This window comes from Apiospora aurea (genome assembly GCF_038362705.1).
Source record: "Apiospora aurea strain CBS 24483 chromosome Unknown utg000010l_segment0_segment0, whole genome shotgun sequence".
Taxonomy (NCBI): domain Eukaryota; kingdom Fungi; phylum Ascomycota; class Sordariomycetes; order Amphisphaeriales; family Apiosporaceae; genus Apiospora; species Apiospora aurea.
The window spans coordinates 2,778,687-2,806,164 of NW_027117397.1; the positions used below are offsets into that span (position 1 = coordinate 2,778,687).

The following is a 27,478-nucleotide window of genomic DNA, read 5'->3' on the forward strand; positions in this document are numbered from 1 at the left end:
CACGCCTTATCTGCCCGGGCACCTCAAGGCGCGTCTTTACTATGTCGACTTTCCCGATGAGATGGAGCCATCGGTTATTACGCAGATGATTCAAGGTATGTGACGAATAGTTCAACCCTTGAGTATAGGGTGTGTGGTGGATTGATTCTAAACCTTGGTCGAAGTCTCCAAAGTTGCAATGAAGATCATCTCTTCCATTCTGGCATCAATCCGCTTCCATGGTGCGAGTGGAGCGGCAGCGGCACCGTACCCAGTGGGCTTGACTATCAACCCGGAAGCAACTGTACACCACCAGAGAGGACTCCAGCTCCTGCGTCAGAAGCTACTTGGGAATGACGAAGAGAAGATATTGGATGCTTCTGTCAGCGCTGTCCTGACACCGGCTACCGCCGCAAACTTTAATGATGAATATCTCAACGTCCAGGCAACCTATACAAGGCCCACGTGCCGATATGCTAAAGTAGGCATCCCAAAGAAAGAATATGAGACATGGAAAGGCCTGCAGGAGATCCTGAAGTCCTGCCTCTGCATTCCATATTTAACGAGAAAAGAAGGGGGGCATCTACGGTTCTCTATCTGGACCTTTGAACCCACCATTTGGCATAGAGGAAGTGAAAACTTGGATTGACGAAGCGATCACAGCACCATTGAGAGAAGCCTAGCGAGGACCGCGAGACTGGTCTTGTCTAGAAAGCCCAACGAAGTGGTATGACCCTTTGCCGGCAATGGTCTAGACGTAATTGCTGAGGTACGTGGATCAAAAACCCTGGTGTGAAATGGCGTAGTTGATAGTGATGTCTACGCGCCTGTGAAACAGGCTCTCGGGACCAAAATCCTTGTCGAGTCGCACTCGGACGACGCATGTAGCAGTTGCTGCACATTCTCGCCCTTCACCATGTGCGACTGGCCTGTGTACGCCTCGTTGCAGATCATCTCCGGTCCCCAGAGGAAGCGGAAGCTATGGTAGTGGTCGTACTAACGTGACTACTGACGCAATAACTTCCCCTACTTCCACGCCATTCTTTCAAGACTGTCAATGAGGTACGCGAATACAATGAGCGGCAGACGGCCCCCAACAAGTTCCGCTGCACCCTTTCGCATATCTGTGGCAACTTCTGGTGCTTCAAGCTCCAGCGTGCAAGTTGTTAAGGTGTATGAGAAGTGAGGCCCTGGATAAGGTGCGGACCATGTCGAGAACGTACAGAAGCTCAAAACACATCCCAGGTTGATGTCGGAAGAACTCTAAATAAATTGTTTAATTCTTGTGAAACGCAATTCAGGCTACGGGGAACATGTCCGAGCACTAGAAGAAAGTATATTGAACCTCGATCCGTAGCCGGACGCACCGGTGGTTTGACTGCCTCCGACCGGCACAAATTACAGCACCATGTACTCTATCTTTTATGGAGGTCAATCAAGCCGTGGCAGCCATCGCCGTTCCTCTTGTTCTTCTGCTTCTTCGTTTATGGCCACGGCTTGCTGCCTCCTGGAAAAGGCTGCGGCGTGGTAGTGATGCTCGTGCGTTCCGTAATAGGTGGTGACAGGCGAGGCCAGCACTTCCACAGCAGCGCAAGACGGGGACGCAGAAGACCCAGAGGAGGGGTTCAAGCCCGAAGACCGCAATGAAGATGTTGCAGCTGTTGGCGGCGGCGGCGGTGATTGTCCCCCTTGTAGTCGTCACTGTCACTGTCGCTGTTGTTGTCGGTAGACAGCGAGACCTATTTCTTGGCCACTTTCCTCCACGTGGCTTAGGATAACGAGGTAATAGAGTAGCCAGTACATCGTACTCTCGCATCCTTGCGGCAAGTCTAGCAAGTCGGAAACATTGAGGTTTTGGTGGCGTATAACTTGCTGAGTCTTTAAAAGCACGGAGGTTGTCAGATGTTTTCAGTAATCTACTAGGAAACCAGTAGTATTTCAATTTCACTTAACGGACATCAATATCCACCTGCTGTCAGTTTGATCGATCTAGAATGCAGGGAATCTACACAAGTAAAGAGCGACGCTCTCGTAACTTGCTTGCTCCCGCCGTTGCCATAACCTTGTCCAAAAAGGGGGTGCGGGTGGCGGCCGCTGATGCAAGACATGTACCGTTCGGGCTCATCTGGACAAAAAAACGGCATAACCGCATAATCATGCTGGGATAACCCATCGCCTAGCATAAAGTCACCAATTGAATAAATAGGAGACTGTTGATTACGCCATAGTCCAAAACCGGGCGATCGATGGCAACGGGATGGGATGCTAGACTCATTGATGTATGCGTAGGTAGGTTCAACACCAGATGACCGAGCGTCTGTCAATTGTGCCGCAGATTGGAGACCGCCAGAGACACTGAACTATGTCAATGGCTGCAGCGAGGGGCCCTTCATGGACACCGCTTGTGCTTTGGTGTGGCAGGGTACGCACAGCATAGCGAGCTGCTACTACGGCGAATAGTAGGTACTCAGTGTGCCGACCTCCCAACGCATTGATGACGTGTTGACCAGCACTCCCCGAGATGGGTTGGTATAGAGCAAGGGGGCGACGGCACGAGATGCACAGAAAGAGAGCAAGGTAGGATGTATCATCAATCACATTGGAAGGCTTCTTCTATGTAACTTTAACATGCGTAAAATCATGTTCCGAGGCCGACAGCCAGGACGCCGTTATCGTCAGCTTGACCCCATCGTCACATAGGCACATCACAAGCAGGAGACCAAAACCCAGACCGTGTGCTTTCCATTTTCTTCTCATTCGTCAATGCCGATGCAAACAGCTCGATGGATTCATTCGCATTATTTACGGTATGCCCCCGAGCCTCCAGATACGCGCGACGAGAAAAAAAGGTGACCCAAACCAATGACTCCGAATGCAGCCGTTTCTCAGATACCGTGGTTATAAAGGAACTCAGAATACCGGAGGTGATTTTGTTCACTTGCTCTCCTCGCCCTCGCCCATCAGGGCGTTGCGCTTCGCCGCCACACGCTCCTGCTTGCGCTCGCGGGCAGCCTTGGTCTTGGCGCGCTTGGCGTCCATCTCGTCTCTCAGAGCTCTCTCGCGAGCCTTCTCGGCCTTGGCACGGTGGATCTGGTGGCCGAAAGTCAGTATGGTGTGTCCAGAGAATATGATATACATATATATAAATAGTTGGGAGGTCGGGGTTCAACGTACGTGCTCAACGAGGGCACGCTTGTGCTTGAAGGCGTTACCCTTGCTGGAGTGGTACAGCTCGTGGTACAGGTGCTTGTCGATCTTGCCGCTGGCACGGTACTTGACCAGAAGACGGCGGAGGACACGGAGGCGGCGCATCCAGAGGACCTGCTCGGGCATACGAGCATCGGCGGTACCCTTGCGCTTACCGAAGCCTCGGTGACGACCGATGCGGCGGGCGGCGTTCAGCTCACGGGCACGCGATCGCGAGTGCATGGTGACGGGCTTGCGGATGATAAGGCCATCGCTGACGAGCTTGCGGATGGTTTGGCGAGAGTTGGCGTTGGAGATCTCGCTGACCTCGTTGGGGTCCAGCCAGACCTTGTTCTTACCGCAGCCAATGACCGACGCGGCCAGGCGCTTCTGGGTTCGCAGATTGACCCTTCATAGGAAACAAAAGTTAGCCCACTTGTCTCCATGTTCCAGGGCCACACGATTTGCAAAATATGGGATGCCGAAACGACATATTTCGATGGACAAGCGGATCGGCAGACGGGGGCGAGAGTTATTGATGAAGTCTGTTGCCGCCCAGGCGTAATTGATCATGATAATTGCTGGTGGTGATGTTGTGGTCGGGGGAGCAGAAATCGATGATGCCGATATTCGAGTCAGGGCTGATTTGTGTGCGTGTGTGTAAAAGTTTCGTGCTCTCTGTCTCTCTCGCCAAACGATCCGTACATATCCATCATCATCGCCAAAGCCGCCGAATCCATCGAAATATCAAAACGTCGCAACGGCGGATGCAGACGAACAGTGAGTTTGGACAACTTACATCTTGATTGCTGGTATCCGGTGAGATGGTCGGTTGTCGAGGTCTCCTTTGGTTGAGAGGAAGAGAAAAAAGGCGGGAGGGGTCTAACTGGACGACTTTCCTCTCACTAAACTACAGCGCTCGAAAATTGGTGGTTTCGGGGCTTTGGCTTTCGGGCAAAGCGTAATTGAGAAATTTCGACCAGAAAGTGGTGCCTTCCCAGCAGCAAACCAGCAAGATTGTGTGGAACTAGTTTGCTTTGGGGCTAGTCGAGCCCTCTTTGTGGCTTGACTGACAGGTGGGGCTTCTCACACAAGATGCGAGTTTAGCCACAGCGCAATTGAATCGAGATGTGGCTTTCCTTACTCGGTTCGGCCCCAGCTTTTTCTTTTTAGCAGTTGCAAATCCCAAGTCCGTCCACACAAGCTGCCAAGCTAGCCGGCTATGAAGCGCATCAACCTCCGGAACGCTCTGGAGTTGACCAATGCTCCGACTTGGACGGATGCAAGCTTCAGGCCATTCCATACCAAAACACAAGCCGCTGTCGCTAGTATGAGTCGATATGGTGGCGGTAGTGGGTGGTCTGAGAAGGCATAGATGGCGATGCATAGGCAGCTGAGCGTCACGAACGTGCTGATGTCCATTTTGGCTTCGATACGTTGTTCGTTCATCATCACAAACTCCTCGTCATTTGGGAGAGGCCACAGCAGACAAACTGCCTGCCTAACACATGTGGGATTGCACCATGGTTATAGAGAATGTGTGTAGATCACCCCTCAGCTCGAGGCTACATCTCCGCTGGCAGCTTGCTATGACTGCCTCAGCTGCTAATGAGAAGCTAATCAAACGAGCCGTCTCACGTGGCCAATATCCTGGAAATCCATCCCTTTGCACCTTCTAGGGGGCTGCAGATGGGCTTGAGCAAGGCTATACGAGTGGTGAGCTGACTTGAATCTACCTTGTCCAAACTGGTCTCTCGGGGTCCTCGGGCCCGCCGTTTTCTAGGCTGCAATATGTCTAAGGAACGAAATGTGGCTTGTTTGCTCATATCATGTAAGCTCGTAGCTGAAGACGCAATTTCTCTAGCATGCCTGCCACCAGTACTGCCCTCATAGTTCATCGCGGACAGTCTTCTTCTTATCGTCTTCTCGCACCACCTTGATCCATTTCTCCAAGGCCTGCCTGTCCGCCTTTCTCACCCTCTTCCAAGCATCTGTCTGCACTTGGACGGTGGGTCCAACGTAGACCTCCAGCGGGTGCTCCATGGCCAACGGCCACAGCTCCGCCAAACCCTGCGTCTGCGTGAGCAGCAGAGCACCAACGTCGTCCCAAACGAGGCTGCCCAGGACTCGGAGTGTGCCATCAAAGAAGGGCGATTCCTCGGCACGGAAAGTGGGATCGTTGGGGTCGAAGAACGCGTCTACGGCGGTGATAAATGGACCAATATCCCCACGCGGAATGTTGGCCTGAGGAGCAGTGTTCAGGTATGAGGCCACCGACGCTTCGTCAGCGACCAGGAAAACGTCCGAGAAGCAGTTTCCTGGGAATGAAGCAGACTCGATGTAAGTAGCAAAGTGACTGTGTCGGGCCATGTTAGTCATATATGTGGTGCCAGTGCTAGCGAAGGAGTATCAGCCAGTTGGACTACTGGATAAGTAATTATCTCACCTCTTTAAATCGTCTAAGCTGGGATTGACCTTTCCCACATCGCTCCCGTCGATCCAGTGCAGTTTTGACTGGTCATGGACCGTGGTGATGTTAGCCAGACCGTGTCCCCAATTACCCGTGTCGGCCTCGAACCTCTTAGTGAACTGCGACCACTGCGCGTCAGAGGTTGCCTGGGAGGTCTTGTACACCACATAGCCCCATCCGGATTTCTGTACTACGTGCTCCATCCAGGGCTCCGTCTCGTAGGTGATGGACTGGCCGCGGAGCTCCTTGCGGGCCCCGGCCTGGGCCTTCGCTTGCATGATCATTGTAGGCCCGAAACGTTCAGGGTCGTTCAAGGGCCGCTCTTCTGAAGAGCCCGCATCTCCAGTCATATCCTTCACGAATGCATCCATCATGAATTTCTGCATCGAAGCCTCGAGGTCGATCTGTCGGCGCCGCAAATGGTACTCTCTCATCCGGCGGTCTGTGTCTGGCGAGAAGGCGATTGGCTCCGTGCCGTCAGGGGCAGGGTCCTTCTTGGTGGTGACGTTACGGGGGGTCGCGGATGGCGAAGTGCAGCCTTTGTACCCGTCCATGGGGACGAAGATACCCCAGTCGGCATGTGCAGTGTTCTCGCTAAGATCCTGCCACATGTTCGTCAACTTCCACTGTATCTCATCGTAGTCCGCTACCATGAGTTGGTCTGGCTGGTGGCCGCGTATCGCCGCCAGAACTTTCTTCTTGAGAGGGCGCAGGACCTGCAAAACCCATGTATGTGCCCTGTTCTCTATCACTTCGTACTGGGATCGCATATATTCGGCCCATAGCGCAGTGACCGAGATACTGGGCAGCGACTCCTTGGCTCGCTTGGCATTGAACGCTTTCTCGAAGGTCTCAAGGTGGTCATAGATGAGGTTGTAGGTATCCCGTAGGGCATAGCGAACGTCAGGCTCGTTCAGGTAGTGGAAGACGTTGATGACCTGCGTCACAAGCTGCGATGTATAAGTGAAGTTTCGGAGGTCGTTCGCCCCTCGCTCGTCCAGTCGCCGCTGAGAAAGGGGCATGATGCCCTCCCACAGCCTCGACTTCATGGCGTGGAGATCCTTGCTAATGATTTGAAGCCTGCCGCTGTCATGACCAGAGCCGATGCGGGCCATGATCTCTACAGCCGCCGGCTCCGGATGCTTGTCGAAAGGCGCGGGGGCCCACTCCGAGTAAGGCTCCGTGACGAGCTCCATGTCGTCTCCAAGAAGGGGAAGCTCGGTGTACTTGCCGCTTGGCAGACGGCCGTTCCATGTAAACTCGAAGAAGTGAATGATTGTCTGCGGCTCAAGAATACGGTCCACTTCAGGGAAATCATTAGCTGGCATGGAATGTTCTTTTGGATCAACACAAAGAGACCCGATGACGTACCGATCCAAAGGGTATCCCCAAACTCGATAGTCTCCTCAGTCGCGACGAGGCGCGGTCGGCTGGCAGGAGTGTTGCCTCTTGCCAGCGCATCCTCACGGATGTGCCCTCTAATTCCTTCGTTTTTTGGCCCAAGAAGGAGCTGCATGATCTCCTCAGTCAGGTCCATGTCCGGATCCCGACTTGGACTCGCCAAAAGGGTCTGGACCCCAAGACCCCAAAGAAGGAGACGAGAGGCGATCATCGCGAGCACTCGCACAAGGAGCAAATGTCATACCAGAGTACCAAGGTTGTTAGGATCAATGGCTTTTGTGTTTTTCAGAAGAGAAAGACAAACGAGGTTGCTGATGATCCGACAAGTCACCGGAAGTGTCTCTAGTACTCCTAGCGATCTGGTGGTGGGGCTCTTTGTTAGCTCTCGTGCCGTCCCGTTTGGTCGTTACGCCAGAACTTAGGCCCCCGGAGGCTTTTTCTATACACTCGGGGCTTGGGTGAAGTGCTGGCGGTGCTGATGTGAACTCAGTATCACAGTTGAGCAAAGCAGAGCCATGTTGTACAAATCCGAGCGACGAGCGAGGGGTTGAATTTTATCTTCTGTACCCCTTGCTTGCGAGTTTGCTTCGTTATACTAGGCAGCAAGCTCCACCAGATCTAAAGCCCGCCTCCCATGCGTGTACCTCGCAATAATTCGTAACCGATGCCAGATTGATTGTATCATGAAGACGGCTGCGCATATCGAAACACATATTGCAAAGGAAAGTTGTGCAAGTGCGAGCCTGGTAGGCGATGGCCTCGCACCAAATATGCATAAAACCACCCAATGAAGTAGAAGAGAGCGGCTAGATCTATATACCGGCTGTATTAAAATGTAAACTCCGCCGTGATGGGGAGCACATGAACAACCAGACGCGGGTCGAGACCATAAGGTAGAAGCGGATTGACGTCTTCACGTATGCCCGTGGCGCCGAGCGACAGTGACCTCGACCATCTTTTGCACCACTTCGTCGTCAAAGAGCCAACAAGAACAGTTCTCGACCAACTCGGGCCATATCATCCGAGATGTGAAGTGCCACAACCCATTACCTACCGACAGGCCAATTGCCATGGTATTCAGTAGGGAACGACATGTCTAAAACTCTGGAAACAGATTTCGCAGTATTGAGAGCAGATTTTGAAATGCTACGAGGCGGTTTATGCAGCATGCGTACATTGAAAATTGGAAAATCAATAGGTAGGGCCATCACCATTGCCGGAAGGCAGGCGGATTGTGTTCGAGTATTACCATGCCAAAATGGGTAGGTAGTCGTGGCACCAAGACTTGAGAATTAAGGCAGGACAGTGACAGCTAACTGTAGTCAACTCTACAGATTGGTAGTCACACAACACAGAGCAGCCGGGATGATTGGCAGTAACATGATTCCATTGGCTATTAACGGAAACATCAGTGATGTGATTGCTGGCTAGTTATGTGACATTTGGCTGGTTTTGGAATGGCTGGATGTCTTAATCCTAACTCTTTCCAAAGTCCTGGCTAAATATCCTCTGCCAGACTCCCATCCACTTCTCCTGCTGTTCAGTGAGGAGCTTGCCTGGCATCTTAAAGCTGCGGTTGAGAATATCTCGCAACCGTGTCCTCAGCACTTTGATGACCAGCATGGTCTTCCAGTCCGGCACGCTGAAGCGAGCTCGATTGCCATCGAGAACCAGCACACCAGAGTACATGTCGACCCGCACGTCACCGCAAAGTAAGGCAACGGCAAACGCCTCGGCTGCAGTTGTCTCATGTGCATTGAGGAACCTAAAGGAATGATTAGCTCTGACCTAAAGAACAGACTCCATAAGGAAACGAGGAAGGACAACTTACTGCTTCGATTGCATGATGTGGTAATATGAGAGCCATTTGAGCTCCATGTTACCTTTGTTGACGCTGGATGGGTGCAGACTGATACTCTGGTTGTTGCCAACATTGCGGAAGCCCTTGTTCTCGCGCATCAGTAGCTTGGGATAAAAGCTCCAAGCAATAACCGAGGACATGATGACATCGTTGTTGCTGTTGATATTGACCCGATGAGGCATGTCGAAGAACTGGCTCCGACGGTTCGAGTGCCGAAGTCGTTTCAGCGTGCGACGCTCCTCATCCGTTAACTGGAGGAACTCCGAATCGACCAGAGAGGCAATGAGCTGGCCCTTCAGATCCTCGATGTTCAAGAGGTTCTGGTGAGATAGGAAGTTCTTCTTGCAGAACTGGAACACCGGAGCGCCTTGCTGTATAACGTTCTTCCAAGCCAAGTATGCGTTGTAGACGGTGAGCAGGTCTGAGTCGCCTCTCTTGAACGACTTTCGCGCTTGATCAGCTTGTGTGCGTTGTCCAAAGGCCGCCGAGAACGGGGACTTGGAGGATAGAATCGCGGCCACCGTGATGGCCATATCCAAGCATTTGAAAATGGTACCCTGAAGGATGAGTTTACCAAGGAAAACATCCAGAGGCAGTTTAGCCAACTGCAAGCCCAATGGGGTCAAGTCTTCGCCAGCAGTGAGCGCTCGCACATCAACCAGAGCATCGACAGCACGGCGAATATTCTTTGCTGAAGGTGGATCAAGAGCTTCTCCCAGAGTCTCTTCAATGCCGCCAATCCTGCAGATCTTAACGCGGATAGCGAGATCTTGCAAAGACAAGCGCAGCATCTCTGGTGTTTGCTGGTCGGCCATCAGCTTATCATGGCGATGGCGCGTGAACAGGTGAAAACAGAGTCCCTCCTGGACTCTGCCAGCACGACCTCGTCGTTGTTTCGCATTGGCTCTGGATATAAAAGTATCGATCAGTCGTGACAACTGTCGCCTTTCATCAAATCGCATTTCACGATGCTTTCCCGTGTCTATAACGCACGTCACATCGGGAATCGTGATACCAGTTTCGGCGATATTGGTTGCCAAAACGATCTTTCGAACGCCGTGGGGTGGGAACAAGAAAGCCCGCTCCTGGTCTTCAGTAGCAATAGTGGAGTGAAGAGGGAACACCTCCCAGTCTCTCTGGAAGAAGGGCTCCCTAGAAGAAAGTCGTTTAATGCCCGGATCTCCGCAATACCTGGGAGGAAAACGAGGATTGCTTTGCTGTAATCGATATACTGCGGGTCGACAGATATCCGCCCGATCAATTGCACGATGAGTTCCGGGTCAATTTGATACTCATCAAACTGTGCGAGCGTGTTCCTCGTTTTTGCCGAATACTGTCGTAGGTCCTTTGCGGCATCCCTAGCTGAGCCTGCATCCTTGTCATTCTCTGTCGGGTCATCGTCCAGGTCGATTGACTTTTCCGCAGGATGCTTCTGATCGATACTATAGCCAGTAAGCTCCAAGGCATCCTCGAGATACTGGACCTGGACAGGAAAGGTTCGGCCAGGTACGTTGAGCACTGGCGCACCGCCCATGTATTTGGAGAATTTCTCCGCGTCGACTGTTGCAGACATCAGAACGACTTTTAGATCCTTGCGGCGCAGAAGCAGCTTCTTTAGGACAATCAATAAAAAGTCAGAGTCGATAGTCCGCTCGTGAACTTCATCCAGAACAAGATGAGTGATCTCGCGAAGGTCGTTAGATCCTTCGAGCATCCGCATAACGATACCGGTGGTGGCGTATACCAGCCTCGTTTCCTTAGACGTGTTGGACTCTAATCGGATCGAATAACCAACCAAAGACCGGGAAGTTCCCAATTCATTTCGGCCCTCGCCAAGCTCCTCGCTTACTCGGCGTGCCAAAGAGAGAGCAGAAATACGTCGAGGCTCAGTGCAGTAGATCTTGCAGGGTCGACCAAGTGATAATTGATGCTCGAGGATGAAAGAGGGTACCTGAGTACTCTTGCCACTATCATTTTCGTCAGTATATATGCCATTTGAGTTGGAAAGAACCTGCTTACCAGCCAGTCTCACCACAGATGATGACAACTTGCTCCCTTTCAATGCTATCCAAGACTTGCTGCTTGAAATGCCACATTGGCAACTGCATGCGTGATTGCTGCACAATGATTAGTTAGAATGAAAGTTAGATAGGAGGAGTATGGCAGTGACTTACGAGCATGGCCTGATATCTAGGTGTCCCGCACTTGTTGGCCCATATTCTTTGGTAGAATTCGGGGTTTATGGATTGGCCCTTTTCTCTATCGGAGCCAGAATCACCAGAATCATTCAGAGACTGGTTAGCTCTACGGCCTCTAAAGGCGCCTTGGAGGAGAATACCGTCCTCCTCTTCCTGGTCTTGCCTTTGTCGAACCATGCGCCGCAACTCCTTGATCGAGGCGCGGTCCTGAGCATCGTTGTGACTCTTTCTGGCTTGGGCGAATTCGTTCCACAACTCTTTCCATACCGCTGGCAGGCGCATAAACACTTTCTCTTCTTTGGTAGAATGGAAAATGGCAAACAGCGCGGCCGTGGCGACATAGGCTTCTGACTGTTTGCTATCAGGAGTTGCTACATCAGCCATGCCGAAAGAGAACTGATGCGGGTAAGCATAGCTCTCAATGTGAGCAATATCAGTCGAAATAAGCTCTTGGGGTTTCGACCAAGAGATAATGACGACATGCCTATTTGCGAAAGATGCTTCGGATATGAGTCGGTATTGCAGCTTCACTGCCGGATCCCTTGAGCGACAAGTCTCTTCCAACGCTCTCATGGGACTGACGCCAGTCCATTTACCAAAATGGCGGATGAAAACTTTTGATCCATCTGTACTGTTGATGACATTTTCAGTCTTCCCAGTGCTAGGGTCTACTTCCTGGACTGGAAGGCTGGCAAACAGGTCTGATAAAGACTGTTCGTCATCGGCGCTGTCTTGCTGGAGAACTTCCGTGGCCATCTTCTTGGCTTCTCTCGAAATTTCATCTTCATCATCTGAAGCGTCGTCTTGTTCCTCGTCGCGGGCTTCCGATTTTTCGGCTTCCTGCTTTTTAGCCGCAGCATACTCTCTCTCCAGAACGACTCGCTCATTTCGCCAAGTCTGTTCAGCAGAAATTTTGTCGAAAAGAACATCCTGTTCTATGTGCTCGATTTTAGCCAACAGCTTAGCTTCCTCCATGTCCACATTTTGTGACCCATTGACGCCCTTACTCTTGCCAGCCTTGGTCTGTTTGACGTCTTGCTTTGGCCGCTGAATGTGGAAAAGCTTAGCTTTGCTTTCTAGGTAGACTGGGACAAGATCATCAGGCTCAATGTCACTGTCAAATGCGGGAGCAGGCTTCTTCGGGCAAGCAGCACGAGAGGATCGAGACTTGGCAGAGCCATTCTTGGCCGCCGGAGTAGCAGTGCCACTAGGTTCTAATAGTCGCGGCGTGTTGGCACCAGAAGCCAAGGGACTATCTTGTGGGGTGTCGGCGAGCCTTGGAAATGTTCTGCCCCTCTGGTCGTAGTCGGGGAGTTCATCCCGGCTGCATTCACGTGCAAGCCAGTCCAAAGCCTCTTCCAGGCCCCAGATGTTCTCCTTGGTGGTACCACCAATGTTTGGACCAATCTCCAGAATGTACTGCAATACAGATGCAACCTTTTCCTCGGTAAAACCAGCACTTTCCAACGTCTGTTGAAGCGTCCAGAGCTTCATGGTGAGCTCTTCCTCGGGCAGCAGCCTGCCAGAACTAGTGGTGTCGGGCCCAAGAGAAGACGCCGCAAACCGGTGCTCAGCCTGGATCAAATCCAGTATGTGATCCATCAGCTCTTGCGGTAGCCATTTTCGCACATTCACAGGCTCGGCCTGTCCGCGTAGCAAACGTCGATCCGTCTCGAGGCGCGTCTTTTGACGCTGGGCATCGCGCTTGACTTTTTGTGCGTGCTTTTCGACGAGGAGCTGCAGTTCAGACTCGAGGAGCTGTTTCTCAAACTCTTCGGGGCTCAAGTCAGGCTTCGTCGGTCGGGCTACGGTAGGATCGGACGGTGCAAGTGCTGCGTTTTCGGGTGTCGCCCCGGCGGCTTTGCCTTCCTGTGCGGACAAGGGCGTGGCCGCTTTGCCGTTTGAAGTGGCAATCGCCTCTTCGGCCTGTTCAATGCGAGTGACCGGTTTCGATGCGACAGACGTAGTGGCAAAGCCCCGTGATGGATTGGCTGCGGCCTTCGTCTTCTTCTTCTTTGGGGCCATCTTGGCAGTCGTGAACGAAGCGTAGGTATACTTTATCGAATAGAAATGAGGGAATGCCTGGTCAAGATCTCAAGCAAAAAGTGGAAGAGAATTGGATGTAGAGCGCCTATGCGCTCACACCGAAAGGAAGCCGGTCAGAGCTGCCATCAATATAAAGACGCGGTTTCCAGTCGAACTTGGTGGCGCGGTAATCAATGTGAAGGACACGGAAATAGAAGAACGAGGGTGGACCTCGGCGACAACAGCAAACAAGCAAGAAGTCGATGGCAGGACGAACTGGAGAGGGTCTGACAAAGGTAGAAATGGACGCGCGATGTGAAAATTGCGTCTTTTCCCTGGTAGTCGTCTGGTTGTTCAAGTGAGCAGAGTCATCGCATGAATAGACCAAAGGAAGTGCTAGTGAGTGGATGAAGCTTCACCCAGGCGTGTATGTGTATGGAGGGGCACAAATTGACATCACCGGTTCGATCTCCGACTAATGGCACGACTAATGCCAGTCAGCCGCAGGCTGGTTTCGAGGTAAATTATTTCCCCCTTGCAGTTACAGCGTTGAGAGGACCGTGCGCGGGCACGGGGCAGGCAGGCAGGAAGCACCTTTGACAGCCCTGGAGACTCCAAGGGTTCGGGCCAGCCAGCACGATCCAGCACCAAGGCCTGTAGAATGCTCAAGCAATCAGATATTATGTGTAGATATGCAGACACCTGAAGAAAGTTTGACATGTATAGTATAAGTCCTGACTATAAGTTCTTTTAAAGCTATAATCTCACATCGCTGATATATATCCTACATAGTTGGTTGTTTTGGCTGTGACCCGACTCCGCCCTATCAAAATCCACTGGCACAGGCAGGTAGTATTGAATAAATGATCAAGCGTAGGACGTGGGTACTTCAAGTTCTTCATGATGCGGTTTAGGCGAGCCAATGCGCCGAAGTCTTGGCACTATAGAATAAGAACTTCACAGCCGTTAGTTAGTGTGACCGCCTTCCAGAAGCAGCACGCCGGGCTGATTTTTTGATTCTGCGGGTAGCAGCTCTTCCATGTCACCCCACATCGACATCGCATTCGTCCACATTTTACGATTGATGCGGTTTTGGTGTTGAATGTGCAACGGGACGTCAGGCCGAGAAGCATTACCTGTTCGTCTATGGGCTTTCCTGCTACGCACCTGTCCTTGAAGAGTTAATGCGAATACATGTTGCGACCCGGACTGCAGTTATTGCCGACTCTCTACACAACCACCGGAATTGCTGGGCGGCCTGGCATGTCCATGTTCCCCCACCATCTCTCACTATACCTTCAAAATGACTGAAGCGACCACCAATGGTGCTTCTCCGGCAGGGGTCGATCTGGTCGCTGCGAAGGCAGACCTGTCTTCGGCATCTACCAAGACGCGCATAGCTCAATTAAAGTCCATTGAAGAAAAATTCAAGCAGAATGGTGAGCCGTCCTACTGTGCTGTGGAGCGCCTCAGCTCTATTACCCCCCCATCCCCATCTTGCCGCTGACCAAATATCGTCCAAACAGCAGTCGATGTGTCCGCAACACCGAGAGTCCTCAAGCTCCTCTTCGATACCCACCCTGCTTATAATGACAGACCCTCTCGACGAGCTGTTCAGTCATGCCTTGTCTCTATTGTCGCCAATGCGAGCGAGCCCAAGGCTATTGCGCCCTTCATAAACGCCTTGCGATTAGAGTCGCAGAAGGCCGGCATAGCCCCTAACAATGCCTTTGTCCTGGTCGAGTGGTGCGGGTCGCTCTTGTCGACAATCGCCGCTACACCTATGCTTGGCCAGTTTGGGCTGGATATCGTCCATGCCAACGCAGCTGCTTTGGAGAGATGCTTCCAGCCACCTACCCGCTCTTCGGTGGCCGATTCAGCCATCACTGTCACTCGACGTGGGCTGCGGGCCGCCTTCTGGCAAAAGGAGTTCCGCGGAAGCTTCATTGAAGATGTGGTAAAAGCACTGACGACAAAAGCCGGACAGTCCACAGCCCGGAATGCCGTTATGCTGGGTGTAGTTGCGGGTGTATCATCTCGCCACGACAAGGCGAAGCCACTACTCGCTTCCAGGAAGGCGGACTATTTCGGTTTCTTCACGCGGGAGATCGCTGGATCCAAAACGCAGCTTCCAGACCACATAGCATCTGGCCTACGGGATTTCTTTCTGGATTTCGTCACATTCGAGGACCTAACGAAGGAGGTCGTCCCGTCAATCGAGAAGGGCCTACTTCGTGCTCCCGAGGTTGTTATGGGCCTCGTACCAGGTCTCATCACTTCGCTTCCCCAGGACATGGACCTGTCAACTGTACTGGGCGGTCATCTGATGAAGCCTTTGCTGGCTAACGTAAAGTCGAGCAATCCGGTTATTCGTCAAGCTGTCAAAACCACCTTTGAGACCACGGTCTCCAAGTGCCAGGACTTCAAAATCCTGGAACAAGTTGCGGATGAGATTGTGGGTCCCCTGAAGTCTGGAAAATTAGCATCGGCCGACCAACGCGTTCTTCACTCAGAAATGCTGCAAAGTCTGCCCCTGTCCGCATCGATTGCTTCGAAGGTCACGGCTGCTCTTCCTCTGGTAGTAGGCAAAGAAGGCAACGAGCTCGCGCTGGCTGCAGAACTTTCAGCTTTCACCTGCTGCGTCTCGTACGAGATACAACACAATGTTGAGCTGGCAACACCTGTTCTTGACGCTTACATCAAAGGTCTGGCAGATAAGAAAATACCTTCGCGTAGGCTATGGATTCTCAAAGCAGGCGAGGTACTCTCGTATTTCAAAAACACCCAAGAATCTATTCCCTCGAACGCTGTCAAGTTCGCGGAATCCATAGCGAGCCCCTTGGCCGAAAGCTGGGCCGAAGTTAACAAGAATCCTCTTGCCGCTGTGCAGAGTACTTTGATCTCCGGCGCTTATGTGGTCACTGTTCTGGCCTACCAAATCTTCCCACAGGTTGAAAGCCAATCTATCAAAGCTTCTATTAAGAAGGCAGCAGTCTCCAAAGAAAGTCTTGTGCTGGAGCCAAAGCCTTCATTCCTACTTAACCACCGAATATATAACAGACTGTCCACCGAAGACGACTTGCGATGGTTTCTCGCTGCCCTCTCAGCTGTAGTGGTGGATTTTGTAGAAGCCCCTGGCTCAGTGCGGGCAGCATGGTCTCAGGCTCTAATCTTCCTAGCCTCTTCGCCTACTGTACCGCCTCAAATTCGCAAGGAAACATGCGAAACCATCACCAAACTCTATGCCAAGCAGCCGACTCTGGTATCAGAAGCAGTGGTTGCTGGTCTTTGGCAATGGATCGAGTCTACCGAACTAAGCGATAAGGAAAGTGTAGCTGCCTCGGCCAAATTCGACAAGACAAACCTGCATCTACCGCTGCGCTCAATCTGCCTGACAGAGGAGGATTTCAAGAAAGAGGGCACAGAACGCAACCTGGAGGCCATTGAGAAACAGATGTGTTCATTGGTCGCCTTGGCGAGACCCAACCTTATTCCCAGGTCCAACTGGATCGAATCTTGCCTCAAAGTCGGGCTCGACCCCGGAAGTCTGGTGTTAAGACACGAGGCATCTCTGTTGCAAGAAATCACCGACAAGACAAGTTTCGAGCAAAAGTCTTCTGCCATTAAGACAGCAGCCTGCAACGCTGTTGCTGACCTTGCTTTCGTGGCACCCGAGATTATGACATCTAAGATCATTGAGCTGATTAGAGGTGATTTAGACCCTGACCAGCTCAAGGATGTCGGGCCAGTGGAAGCAGCCATATTCCGCACCCCTGAAGGCACTGCTTGCATCGACGTACTTGCTAAGAAGTCTCAAGCCTTGCCTAACAAGAACACCAAAGACTATGATACGCTCAAATGGGAAGAAGACCTAAGAGCACAGCTGGCTGCAAAGAAAGGCACTCAGAAGAAACTTACAGCTGATGAGCAAGCTAAGGTCAATGCCCAGCTGAAAAAGGAGTCAGAAATTCGAAAGTCGGTGCAGCTTCTCGCAGCACGCTTGTTGCGTGGCATTGGTATTATCCAAGGATTGATCAATGGCCCACCAACCGAGGCAAGTCTTTGGATGGGACCAGCGGTAAATGCGCTTCTGAAAGTAATGGAAGCCGGTGCATGCCTCATCACTGGTGATGCTGCTCCCTCAGTCTACCTGGCATGCGCCGATAAAGTCACGGACCGGCTTGGTTCGATTCGTCCATTCATCGGTGTTGCTACGCTGCGTGCTTTGGGAGTGACCGGTCTGCCCGAGAATCTTGAAGAGGAGGGTTTGGAAGAACTGATTACCCGAGTTCTATACCGGTTACGCTTCGCTGGAGAACAGCGCCCTTTCGACGTTATTTCTGTCGTATACATGCTTTCACTCATATTCCTGGTGTTGCAGCACGGTGGCTTTGGCGCCGCAGCAGAAGAACGAGATGCTCAGTTGGTTCTTGCCATCGAGTTTGTCTCTTTCCATACAGATGTTTGTGTAGAGGAAGCTGTTCCGCGATCCGATCTGACATCAACAATGATCACCTCAATGCAGCGTTATAACCAGCATTACAAGATTGTCAAGGATTGTTTCTCCGATATGATACGTTGTGTTGCCCCCAACATGACTTCCCAGGAGATATCGGTTCTTGCAAAGGGTGCAATTGTGCCAGAGTCGTCAGTCCGCGAAACGGTGCTGCAATCAATCAGTGCCGAGGTGGATATGAGCGAGCTCGACTTCTCCGATGAGATCTGGATTGCATGCCATGACGATGACGAGACAAATATCGAGATTGCACGAGAGATTTGGGACGAGAGTGGCTTCAAGGTATCCAAGGATGTGCCGTTCAAGATGATACCCTATCTGGAGAGCAAAGATGGCCAGCTCCGTAGAGCTTCCGCCAGGGCTCTGGCTGATGCTTGCCGGGCACATCTACCAACTGTCAACGAAGTTCTCCAGATCCTCCAAGCAAGATACATTGAATTCGCCAAACCCCGTGTTGCAGGATTCGACTCGTATGGTATGCCAAGGAAGACGGATTTAGCAGATCCGTGGGAAGCTAGGCACGGTGTTGCTGCTGCGCTCAAATCACTTGCTCCTTGTCTCCAAAAAGACCAAGTCGATGGCTATTTCAGTTTCCTCATGGAGAAGGGGCCGCTAGGCGACAAAGACCCCAATGTTCGAGGCGAAATGTTAGAGGCAGCCATCACTGCTATCGACCAACATGGACGTGCGCTGGTGGATAAGCTGATGAAGATGTTTGAGCGAACTCTCGAAGCGCCAGACACGGGCTCGGAGGCTGGAGACCGGGTGAACGAGGCTGTGATCGTAATGTACGGTGCCTTGGCCCGTCATTTGAAACCCGGCGACTCAAAGATTCCCGTCGTTATTGAGCGGCTGTTAGCGACTCTTGGCACTCCGTCTGAGGCGGTGCAGTACGCTGTGGCCGAATGTCTCCCCCTCTGGTGCGAACATGCGGTGATAAGTCATCCAAGTACTTTGACCAAGTCATGGATACACTGTTGACTTCCAAGAGCTACGCAGCCAAGCGTGGCGCCGCATACGGCTTGGCCGGCTTAGTACTCGGAAGGGGTATCTCTGTACTACGCGAATACCGCCTCCTCATCAGCCTCAAAAGTGCAACTGAGAACAAGAAGGAACCACAGCAAAGAGAAGGCGCCTTCCTTGCCTTTGAGCTGGCGCCATTGATCCTCGGTCGCCTTTTTGAACCATATGCGATCCAGATTGTGCCCCAGCTACTCACTGGATTCGGCGACAGCAGTGCTGATGTGAGAGATGCCTGCCTGGCAGCTGCCAAGGCCTGTTTCGCGAAGCTCAGCTCCTTTGGTGTCAAGCAGATTTTGCCTACGCTTCTGAACGGTCTTGATGATGATCAATGGCGTAGCAAGAAGGGTGCTTGCGAACTGTTAGGTGCCATGGCATACTTGGATCCCCAGCAGCTGGCGCAGAGCTTACCAGACATCATCCCTCCATTGACTGGTGTACTGAACGACACTCACAAGGAAGTTCGTTCTGCTGCCAACAAGAGTTTGAAACGGTTTGGTGACGTTATCACAAACCCAGAAATCAAGAGCCTCGCAGATATTCTCCTCAAGGCTCTCAGTGATCCTACCAAGTACACCGACACTGCACTGGACTCTCTTATCAAAGTCCAGTTCGTGCATTATCTTGATGCACCGTCTCTTGCCCTTGTAACAAGAGTTCTCCAGCGCGGTTTGGCAGACAGATCCAACACCAAGCGGAAAGCATCGCAAGTCATTGGAAGCTTGGCTCATTTGACCGAGCGCAAGGATCTCATAGCCCATCTTCCAGTGCTTGTATCCGGCCTCAAACTTGCCTCCGTCGATCCTGTGCCTACAACGCGGGCCACTGCTTCACGTGCTCTTGGTTCTCTGGTCGAGAAGCTCGGCGAAGATGCTCTCCCCGACCTTATCCCTGGACTTATGCAAACTCTCAAGTCCGATACAGGTGCTGGCGATCGTCTCGGCTCTGCGCAGGCTCTTTCCGAAGTCCTTGCCGGTCTTGGAACAACAAGACTGGAGGAGACCCTTCCTACCATCCTACAAAACGTGGAGTCTTCCAAGGCAGCAATCCGAGAAGGCTTCATGTCACTCTTCATTTTCCTTCCGGTATGCTTTGGAAACAGCTTTGCCAATTATCTCAGCAAGATCATCCCGCCTATTCTCGCTGGTCTGGCGGACGATGTCGAATCTATACGTGAAACGGCGCTGCGTGCCGGTAGACTTCTTGTCAAGAACTTTGCGGCCCGCGCTGTTGATCTACTCCTCCCCCGAGTTAGAGCGTGGTCTCGCAGACGACAGCTACAGAATCCGTCTTAGCTCGGTTGAGCTGGTTGGTGACTTGCTCTTCAACCTCACTGGTATCACTGGCAAGGAGGATGCAGAAGATGAGTTGGATCAAGCCAAGGAGGCTGGTGCATCGCTTCGCGAGGTACTCGGTGAAGAGAAGCGCAACAAAATCCTGGCTGCCCTTTACATTTGCCGCTGCGATACTGCTGGTGCCGTACGTTCTGCTGCCATCAGCGTATGGAAGGCTCTCGTTGCTACGCCGAAGACTCTCAAGGAGCTTACCCCTACCCTTACTCAAATCATCATTCGCCGCCTTGGTAGTTCCAACATGGAGCACAAGGTTATTGCCAGCAACGCACTTGGAGAACTTATTCGCAAGGCTGGCGACGGCGTGCTTTCAAGTCTTCTCCCGACTCTCGAAGAGGGCTTGCAGACTTCCACAGATACAGATGCCAAGCAGGGTATATGCCTGGCCCTCAAGGAGCTTATTGCTTCCGCTTCTGAAGAGGCTCTGGAGGACCATGAAAAGACTCTCATTTCTGTAGTCCGCACCGCTCTCACAGATTCTGATGAGGATGTGAGAGAGGCTGCCGCGGAAGCATTTGACTCACTTCAACAAATCATCGGCAAGCGTGCCGTCGATCAAACACTTCCGTTCCTCCTTAACCTCCTGCGTTCTGATGACGAAGCCGACAATGCCCTCCAGGCGCTTCTCACACTGCTCACTGAGACGACGCGGTCCAACATCATTCTGCCCAACCTTATTCCGACTCTCATTACGCCTCCCATCTCGGCGTTTAATGCCAGAGCTTTGGCATCTTTGGCAAAGGTGGCAGGCGCTGCTATGAACCGACGCTTGCCCAACATCATCAACTCCTTGATGGACAACATTGTCAACAATGAGGATGAGGATATGCGCAAAGATGTTGAGAGCTCGATTGACACAGTCATCTTGTCCATGGATGAATACGATGGCCTCAACACAGTCATCAACGTTCTGCTCCAACTCGTGAAGCACGAAGATCACCGTAAGCGAGCGAACGCTGCATACCGAATGGCCAACTTCTTTGACCAAGCTACCGTGGACTACTCGCGTTACAACCAGGACATCGTCCGTGCCCTGTTGATTTCGTTCGACGATCGTGACAAGGATGTGATCAAGGCTGCTTGGACGGCACTAAGCACTTTCACCAAGAAGCTCAAGAAGGAAGAGATGGAATCCCTGGTGCCTTCTACCAGACAGACACTTCTTCAAGTTGGTGTTGCTGGGCACAACCTGCCCGGTTTCGAACTACCAAAGGGAATCAACGCCATTCTGCCAATTTTCTTGCAGGGTTTGATGAACGGTACAGCGGATCAACGAACTGCTGCTGCACTTGCAATCTCGGACGTTGTGGACAGGACCAGCGAAGCCTCTCTCAAGCCTTTCGTCACCCAGATCACCGGACCGCTCATTCGTGTTGTTTCCGAGAGGTCTACTGATGTCAAGGCGGCCATTCTTCTCACCCTCAACAACTTGCTGGAGAAGATGCCCACCGCTCTCAAGCCTTTCTTACCGCAACTCCAGCGTACTTTCGCAAGATCTCTGGCCGACACTACGAGTGAAGTGCTTCGATCGCGTGCGGCCAAGGCACTGGGAACTTTGATCAAGTTCACGCCCCGTGTGGACCCCCTTGTTGCGGAGCTGGTCACTGGATCCAAGACAACCGACGCGGGTGTCAAGACGGCTATGCTGAAGGCCTTGTACGAGGTCGTCAGCAAAGCCGGGGCCAATATGGGTGAAAGCTCGCGTACCGCTGTGTTGGGCTTGATCGACATGGACACTGACAACGCTGATTCGACGATGACGGTGACCAACGCCAAGCTGCTTTCTGCTCTGCTTAAGAACGTGCCAGCAGATGTCGCCAACAGTCTGCTGAAGAGTCGTGTCGCTACCACCCATTTCACGAATTCCTCCGTGCTCGCAATCAATGCCGTGTTCGTCGAGTCGCCCCAGATTCTACTTGACAGCCCCTTGGCTGAAGACGTGCCCGAGATCCTGTCCCAGGGCATGTCCAACAAGAACGTAAGTTACCCATCCCTTGGCTTCAATCGGATGCATCTACTAACTGCTTATATAGCTCTTTGTGGCGGACAACTGTATCCTTGCTACAGGCAAGTATCTCATGTCGCATACGCCGTCCTTCGAGCAAGCCAAACCCATATTCTCTACGCTTGCCACCATTATTGCCCCAGGTAATCCTACAGACTCTCGCCGACTGGCACTGGTCATCATTCGCACAATTTCGCGTACCAATGTGGATCTCGTGCGGCCGCATCTGCCCCTGCTGGCCGGCCCCGTGTTCGCTTCGGTACGAGACCCCGTCATCCCTGTCAAACTGGCCGCCGAAGCGGCGTTCATCGAGCTCTTCTCGGTCGCTGAGGAAGAGGGCCGTGTCTTCGAGAAGTTCGTCCAGAGCCCCGCCGGCCAGGAGTTGCAGCCTAACACCCGAAGAAGCATGAACGACTACTTTAAGCGTGTTGGTCTGCGGCTTGGTGCTCAGACGAGGGAGAGGCGACAAGCGGAGGGCGGCGTCGGTGGACAGGGCGCCTTGGGCTTGAGTAATGACGAGGTTGAAGACGAGAGAGAGATTTGGAGCGTGGGGCAGGTTGAGCTTGGTGGTGGTGTGTTCAGCCAGGATTAAGAGGTTGATCTACTTTTCGCATAGGCTTGGTCGGTTGGGTGAAGGCTAGCAAAAGGAAAAGGGATAGTGTTGGGGTATGAAGCTCCGACATTACGAAAGTTTTCATACTGCATTTACGATACGATAGATAAAAGAAGAGATGGTTATTTCGTTTACATGACGCCTTTTGACGAGGTAATGAATCGAAAAGTAGGGTATAATATTGGACTAACCACTGCTAGGACATAAGCATACCTTGAGGAAACATAGTTCCTGTCTGGATCAAGGTCCATCTCAAAAGGGCAACGTATACTGCATGGTTGGGAAGGCGTTCTAATGTATGGGCTACCTGGTCGCCCACTGAGGCGCCAGGTTCGTTTAGCCGAGCCGCAGAGCACAGGCGGCGATTTCTTTCTTCACGCTCTGGTCATTCGGCATGTACACGCTGGCGACCCGCAGCAGACGACGCGCCTCGGCTTTGTTGCCCAGCTCCTTGTAGGCCAGAGCGGTACGGTAGTAGATACGGCCAAGGGGCGCGGCGGCGGGGAAGCCAGTAACGGCCTCGTCCTCGGGTGCCAAATCGTGGCGGTCGTGGGCCCCGATGGACTGGCGCATCGTCGTGATGGTGCGCATGCCCCAGAACCGGGCCTCGTCCCAGTCCTCGAGCTTGAGGTAGGCCAGCACCGTGTTGGCGACGAGCTGGACCCGCAGCACCAGCCGCTCGAGCTGGCCGTTCTTCCCCACGTAGGGCTCCTCTCGCAGCTCGCCCGCGAAGAAGGCCTCGGCGTGCACGTGCCGCTGGCGCCCTTTCACGACGACGTGCATTGCTTCCCAGGCGCGCGTATAGAGCGCGAGGGCAGCGTGGTAATTGCCCGCCGACAGTTCTTTCGTGCCCTCGGTCTTGAGGCGCGCCGTCTCGGCCAGGCAGGCGGCGGGGCTCGCGTGCGGGACCTGCTGCGCCGCGCGCAGCTCATTCTCGACGCTGAAGAAGGGCTTCGCGGTGGTCGCGGTGTCGGACGTGACGACGGTCTCGCGCAGGCCCTTGACGGCGCCAAAGGGCAGGAGCAGCTGGCGCTGGCGCCACTTGGGGACGGCGCGCGGCTCCTCGCACAGCTCGGGGGCGAAGTGGGGGTCGCGGAGCTGGAGGGTGAGAGTGAGGTAGCCGTTGAGGCCCGGGTTGGTGAGGTCGGCGTAGCGCCAGGTGGAGGCGAACTTGTCGAGGTCGTCGAGCAATATCACAAAGTGCTGGGGCTCGGCCTCCTGCATGAGGGTGTGGGGCGCGCCGATGACGATGGCGAGGCTGTGGCCGCGGAAGTGCGCGGCGCGGTCGTGCTTCATGAGGATGGGGACGTGGCCCTCGAAGGCGACGTGGTGGTGGGCCTCGGGCCAGGGCGTCTCGATGCGGACGAAGACGTTGAGGTCCCGGAAGATGCGCCGGGCCTCGTAGTAGAGCTGGCTGCTGAGGCGGAAGAGGACCAGGGCGGGGCGGTAGTCGTAGTCGGTGTACTCGTCGCGGCCGGCGACGCGGTTGGCGTCCGGGTGCAGGATGATGCGGTAGATCTCCTCCCGGATCTCGGGCGGGAGGGTCAGGAAGGAGGGCTTGGGTTTGTCGAGCTCCATGGTCGCGGAGCGGTGCGGTGCGGTGCGGTGGACGGGGGATGGTCGGTCTGTCGATCGGTCGGTAGGTTAGGAAGTAGGTAGTAGTATCGAAGTAGGAATTGGTTTGTCAATTGTGGTACACGTAGGTAGAGGATGGTTTACCAATGGAGAGAAATGCAAGGCTGGATGGCACTCATGGACAATGAAGCTACGATGCCAATCTGACACCGCCACCACCTCTGGAATGGCACACACGTTCTGGCTGATTCTCTGACACTTTTTGCCTCGGGATGTTCGGACGGGGCACGGCGCAATTGGATTCCCCGCACCGACGATGCCGGAGATGCTCGCCTGATGGAGTTTAGTACCGTCGGAGTTAACAAGATGACGATACAGCTAGCAAACGCTCAAGGGATAAATAATATCACAACATGCTCTGGAATCGATCACTTCAATAGTCAGACCGACTGTGTAGATCAGGGCCTGGATCCGTTAGGTCAGGTCGAGATCTACACGTACAGATGGCCAATGGAATGTCTTCAGTGGTTCGCGTAGGTAGTGCCTTTTCAGGTGTCAAGCTCCCTGTGCAATTGCTCGAAAAGTGGATCTATGAAGAATAGAGGGATATAGTCTTTCTACTGTACTGACCTGAGAATATCGCCCCTTTCCCCTTGCCGTCGTTGGGCTGTCCGTTGGGGAAGCCAGGTGCGCTACTCCCGGCATCTGCGCAGAGGGAGAGAAGTAGCGACAGATAGAGGGATGCCTTCATTTTGTAAGACGGTATTGAGAAACCAACAAGAGACGGATGAAGATATCTAGACCAAGTAGGTACGGGAATGAAGTGGTATTAAATATCAACAATGGTTACATTACTATCCGGATCATCAGACAGCTTCATTTGTGACCAATTTGCATGCAGGTTCCCGCGGCTGCGGGAGGTAGGGTCCTAGGTACTGTTGCTCATAGGAATCATCGCCTTTGGTCACAATCTTCCTGGCATAAAATGTGATGGTCATCATTCATGTCGTCCTCTTCCCTGGAACAGGCAGGTTGGGATGTAGCTGCCAGGCTCCCCCATAGCACGCAATATAGCGCGATGTCTTGGCGCGCAGCCTGTTGGAGAGGGGAGCATCGACAGGTCAGTCACCAAGGTACCCAAAGCCGGTAATTCGTCAAATTGCACTATAAGCTCGGCTTATAGCATCATCGATAGAAATAGGGTCACAAAATGATTTAATGGCACCGTGAAAGCGACCCTTGGGCTGGAGATTGTCAATATTTGTGAGGCAATGGTGGTTGCGTTGCATCCTGACCTGGACGCACAGTAGAGGAGCGACAGGCACCACTGGCCTCACTCTCCCCAGTCTCCTCAGTTCTAATGCGCTCTGCTGGTACTTCAATTCCAAAATAGATAGTTGCTCAATATGTATCGGCATTTATCGATGAGCTAGGACCTTCCAATCTACTGCACCTTGCAAATGAGTGCATGCCACGAAAAGGGGCTGAGCTACTGCGTGTTCACTGAGATTATTCGGCAAACAGCTCGAAGAGTATGAAGCGACTTCATTGGAACGTCATTACTATTACGATCATACACTATATTCATATTTACAGTACGTAAAATGCCCTTGATGCCGAAGAACCACTTCTACCCTTCGATGATCTCAGAAGCAGCACGGTAGCCCGAGCGCAGAGCTCCGTCCATGTACCCGATCCAGTAGTCTGACGACTCGGTCCCAGCAAAGTGCAAATTGCCCACGCGCTGCTTCAGGGCCGGTCCGTAGTTGGTATAAGTCCCGGGACCCGCGATCGCCACCGGCCCGCCCTGGGAGTACTCCTCGAGGTCCCAGCGCTGGACAACCCACTCCTTGACTTCGCCGGCAGCATCACCAAAGTACGTCGCGAAGTCCTTGCCGACCTGCTCCGTGATCTCGGCCTCGGTCTTGTTGTCGTACTCGCGCATCTGGTCCGCCTCCAGGAAAGTCATGAGCGCGCTCACGGGCGGGTTGTGCCCCTCGCGCAGCGACTGGTCGAACGTCGACCGCGCCAGCCCGGAGTCGCTCACGGCTTGCCCCGTCAGCGACCCGTGCGCCTCCTCGCGCCACCACGACGTCTCGTAGACGGCGATCGCCTTCCCGATCGAGCCCATGCGCATCTGCGCCGTCAGCTGGTCGCGCGCCGCCGGGAGCGCCGGCTCGTACGTGATTTGGCGCGCGAGCGGCGGCGACATGGCGACGACGACGTGGGCGCCCTTGACGGTGGAGCCGTCTTTCAGGGTGACGGTGTAGGACTCCTCGTCGGCCTTGGCGACCTTGCTGACGGGGGCGCTGAGGCGGATGTGATCGTTGCCGAGCTTCTCGGCCAGGTTGATGGCTAGGAGCTGCGTGCCGCCGTCGACGCGCCACTGCTGGGCGCCGCCGTCGTCGATGGAGATGAGGCGGTCGAAGGTGCCCTTGGTGGTCTCGTTGCCCGCGGCGGCGACGTAGGTCAGGGCGTAGAGCAGGGAGAGCTCGTCGGCCTCGACGGAGAAGACGGTCTCGACCGCGGCGTCGATGAGGAAGCGCGCCGACTCGGTCAGCAGGAAGGGCTTCAGCCACTCGTCGAACGTCTTCTTGTCCCAGTGCTCCGCGAGCGTGCTGTTCCAGGGATTCTGGACATCGACACCCGGGACCAGCGCGTTGATGGCGGCGATGACGGTCAGGACCTGCGTCGTGCTCAGGGCGTCGACGGGCGGGACGGGGCTCGAGGCGTACGTCGAGCGCTCGCCCTTGTGGTACAGCACGTTGTCGCCCGCGTTGTACTCCGGGTAGAGCTCGAGCCCGAGCTCGGCGGCGAGGTCGAGGACTTTATCTTGGGTCGCGCCGACGAACTCGGCGCCGACTTCGGTGTAGCCGCCGTCTCGGAGGGGGCGGTTGAGCACGCGGCCGCCGACGCGGTCGCGCGCTTCGAGGACGAGGAAGGTCTTGCCGGCTTCGGACAGGGACTTGGCGGCGCCTAGGCCGGAGAGGCCGGCGCCGACGATGATGGCGTCGTAGGTCTGCTCTGGCTGGGCGAAGGCGGATTGCGCCAGGAGTAGGAGCTGGGGAAGGAGGAGAGAGGACTTCATCATTGATTGGATGGGATTCTATTAGTTAGAGACCTCTACAGCGTTGGGGAAATGAATGAGTGTATGTAGCTGCTAGCCTAGCCGGTGAAGAGGGCCATTCTCGGGTGGGCAAGACTGGAGGGCAGCCATATTTATAGGGCCCGGGAGTGCGTGACCTGCACAAGAGATGTTCCAAGAGTGGCCAGCTTC

The 27,478-nt window shown here is 53.6% G+C and overlaps 6 protein-coding genes across 6 annotated transcripts; 1 reads left to right on the forward strand and 5 right to left on the reverse strand.

The window, feature by feature from the left end:
* Positions 1 to 2,913: 2,913 nt before the first annotated feature.
* PG986_014842 (60S ribosomal protein eL19) lies at positions 2,914 to 4,587 on the reverse strand (the record flags this gene model as incomplete). The annotated part of the gene is made up of 3 exons (XM_066851064.1): positions 2,914 to 3,069; positions 3,154 to 3,574; positions 4,574 to 4,587. 3 exons carry the CDS (start codon positions 4,585 to 4,587, stop codon positions 2,914 to 2,916), a joined length of 591 nt encoding a protein of 196 aa, XP_066693302.1.
* A 465-nt stretch (positions 4,588 to 5,052) lies between these two features.
* Positions 5,053 to 7,247, reverse strand: PG986_014843 (uncharacterized protein; the record flags this gene model as incomplete). The annotated part of the gene is made up of 3 exons (XM_066851065.1): positions 5,053 to 5,521; positions 5,612 to 6,938; positions 7,007 to 7,247. The coding sequence occupies 3 exons, from the start codon at positions 7,245 to 7,247 to the stop codon at positions 5,053 to 5,055; spliced, it is 2,037 nt and encodes a 678-aa protein (XP_066693303.1).
* Positions 7,248 to 8,512: 1,265 nt separating this feature from the next.
* On the reverse strand, positions 8,513 to 13,120 carry PG986_014844 (helicase associated domain-containing protein; the record flags this gene model as incomplete). The annotated part of the gene is given in 5 exon segments (XM_066851066.1): positions 8,513 to 8,801; positions 8,868 to 10,077; positions 10,089 to 10,864; positions 10,917 to 11,014; positions 11,072 to 13,120. The coding sequence occupies 5 exon segments, from the start codon at positions 13,118 to 13,120 to the stop codon at positions 8,513 to 8,515; spliced, it is 4,422 nt and encodes a 1,473-aa protein (XP_066693304.1).
* A 1,303-nt stretch (positions 13,121 to 14,423) lies between these two features.
* PG986_014845 (eIF-2-alpha kinase activator GCN1) lies at positions 14,424 to 22,605 on the forward strand (the record flags this gene model as incomplete). The annotated part of the gene is made up of 5 exons (XM_066851067.1): positions 14,424 to 14,559; positions 14,647 to 18,526; positions 18,628 to 19,741; positions 19,908 to 21,986; positions 22,042 to 22,605. 5 exons carry the CDS (start codon positions 14,424 to 14,426, stop codon positions 22,603 to 22,605), a joined length of 7,773 nt encoding a protein of 2,590 aa, XP_066693305.1.
* A 357-nt stretch (positions 22,606 to 22,962) lies between these two features.
* On the reverse strand, positions 22,963 to 24,204 carry PG986_014846 (uncharacterized protein; the record flags this gene model as incomplete). The annotated part of the gene is made up of 1 exon (XM_066851068.1): positions 22,963 to 24,204. One exon carries the CDS (start codon positions 24,202 to 24,204, stop codon positions 22,963 to 22,965), a length of 1,242 nt encoding a protein of 413 aa, XP_066693306.1.
* Positions 24,205 to 25,831: 1,627 nt separating this feature from the next.
* PG986_014847 (monoamine oxidase) lies at positions 25,832 to 27,289 on the reverse strand (the record flags this gene model as incomplete). The annotated part of the gene is made up of 1 exon (XM_066851069.1): positions 25,832 to 27,289. One exon carries the CDS (start codon positions 27,287 to 27,289, stop codon positions 25,832 to 25,834), a length of 1,458 nt encoding a protein of 485 aa, XP_066693307.1.
* Between the last annotated feature and the right edge of the window lie 189 nt (positions 27,290 to 27,478).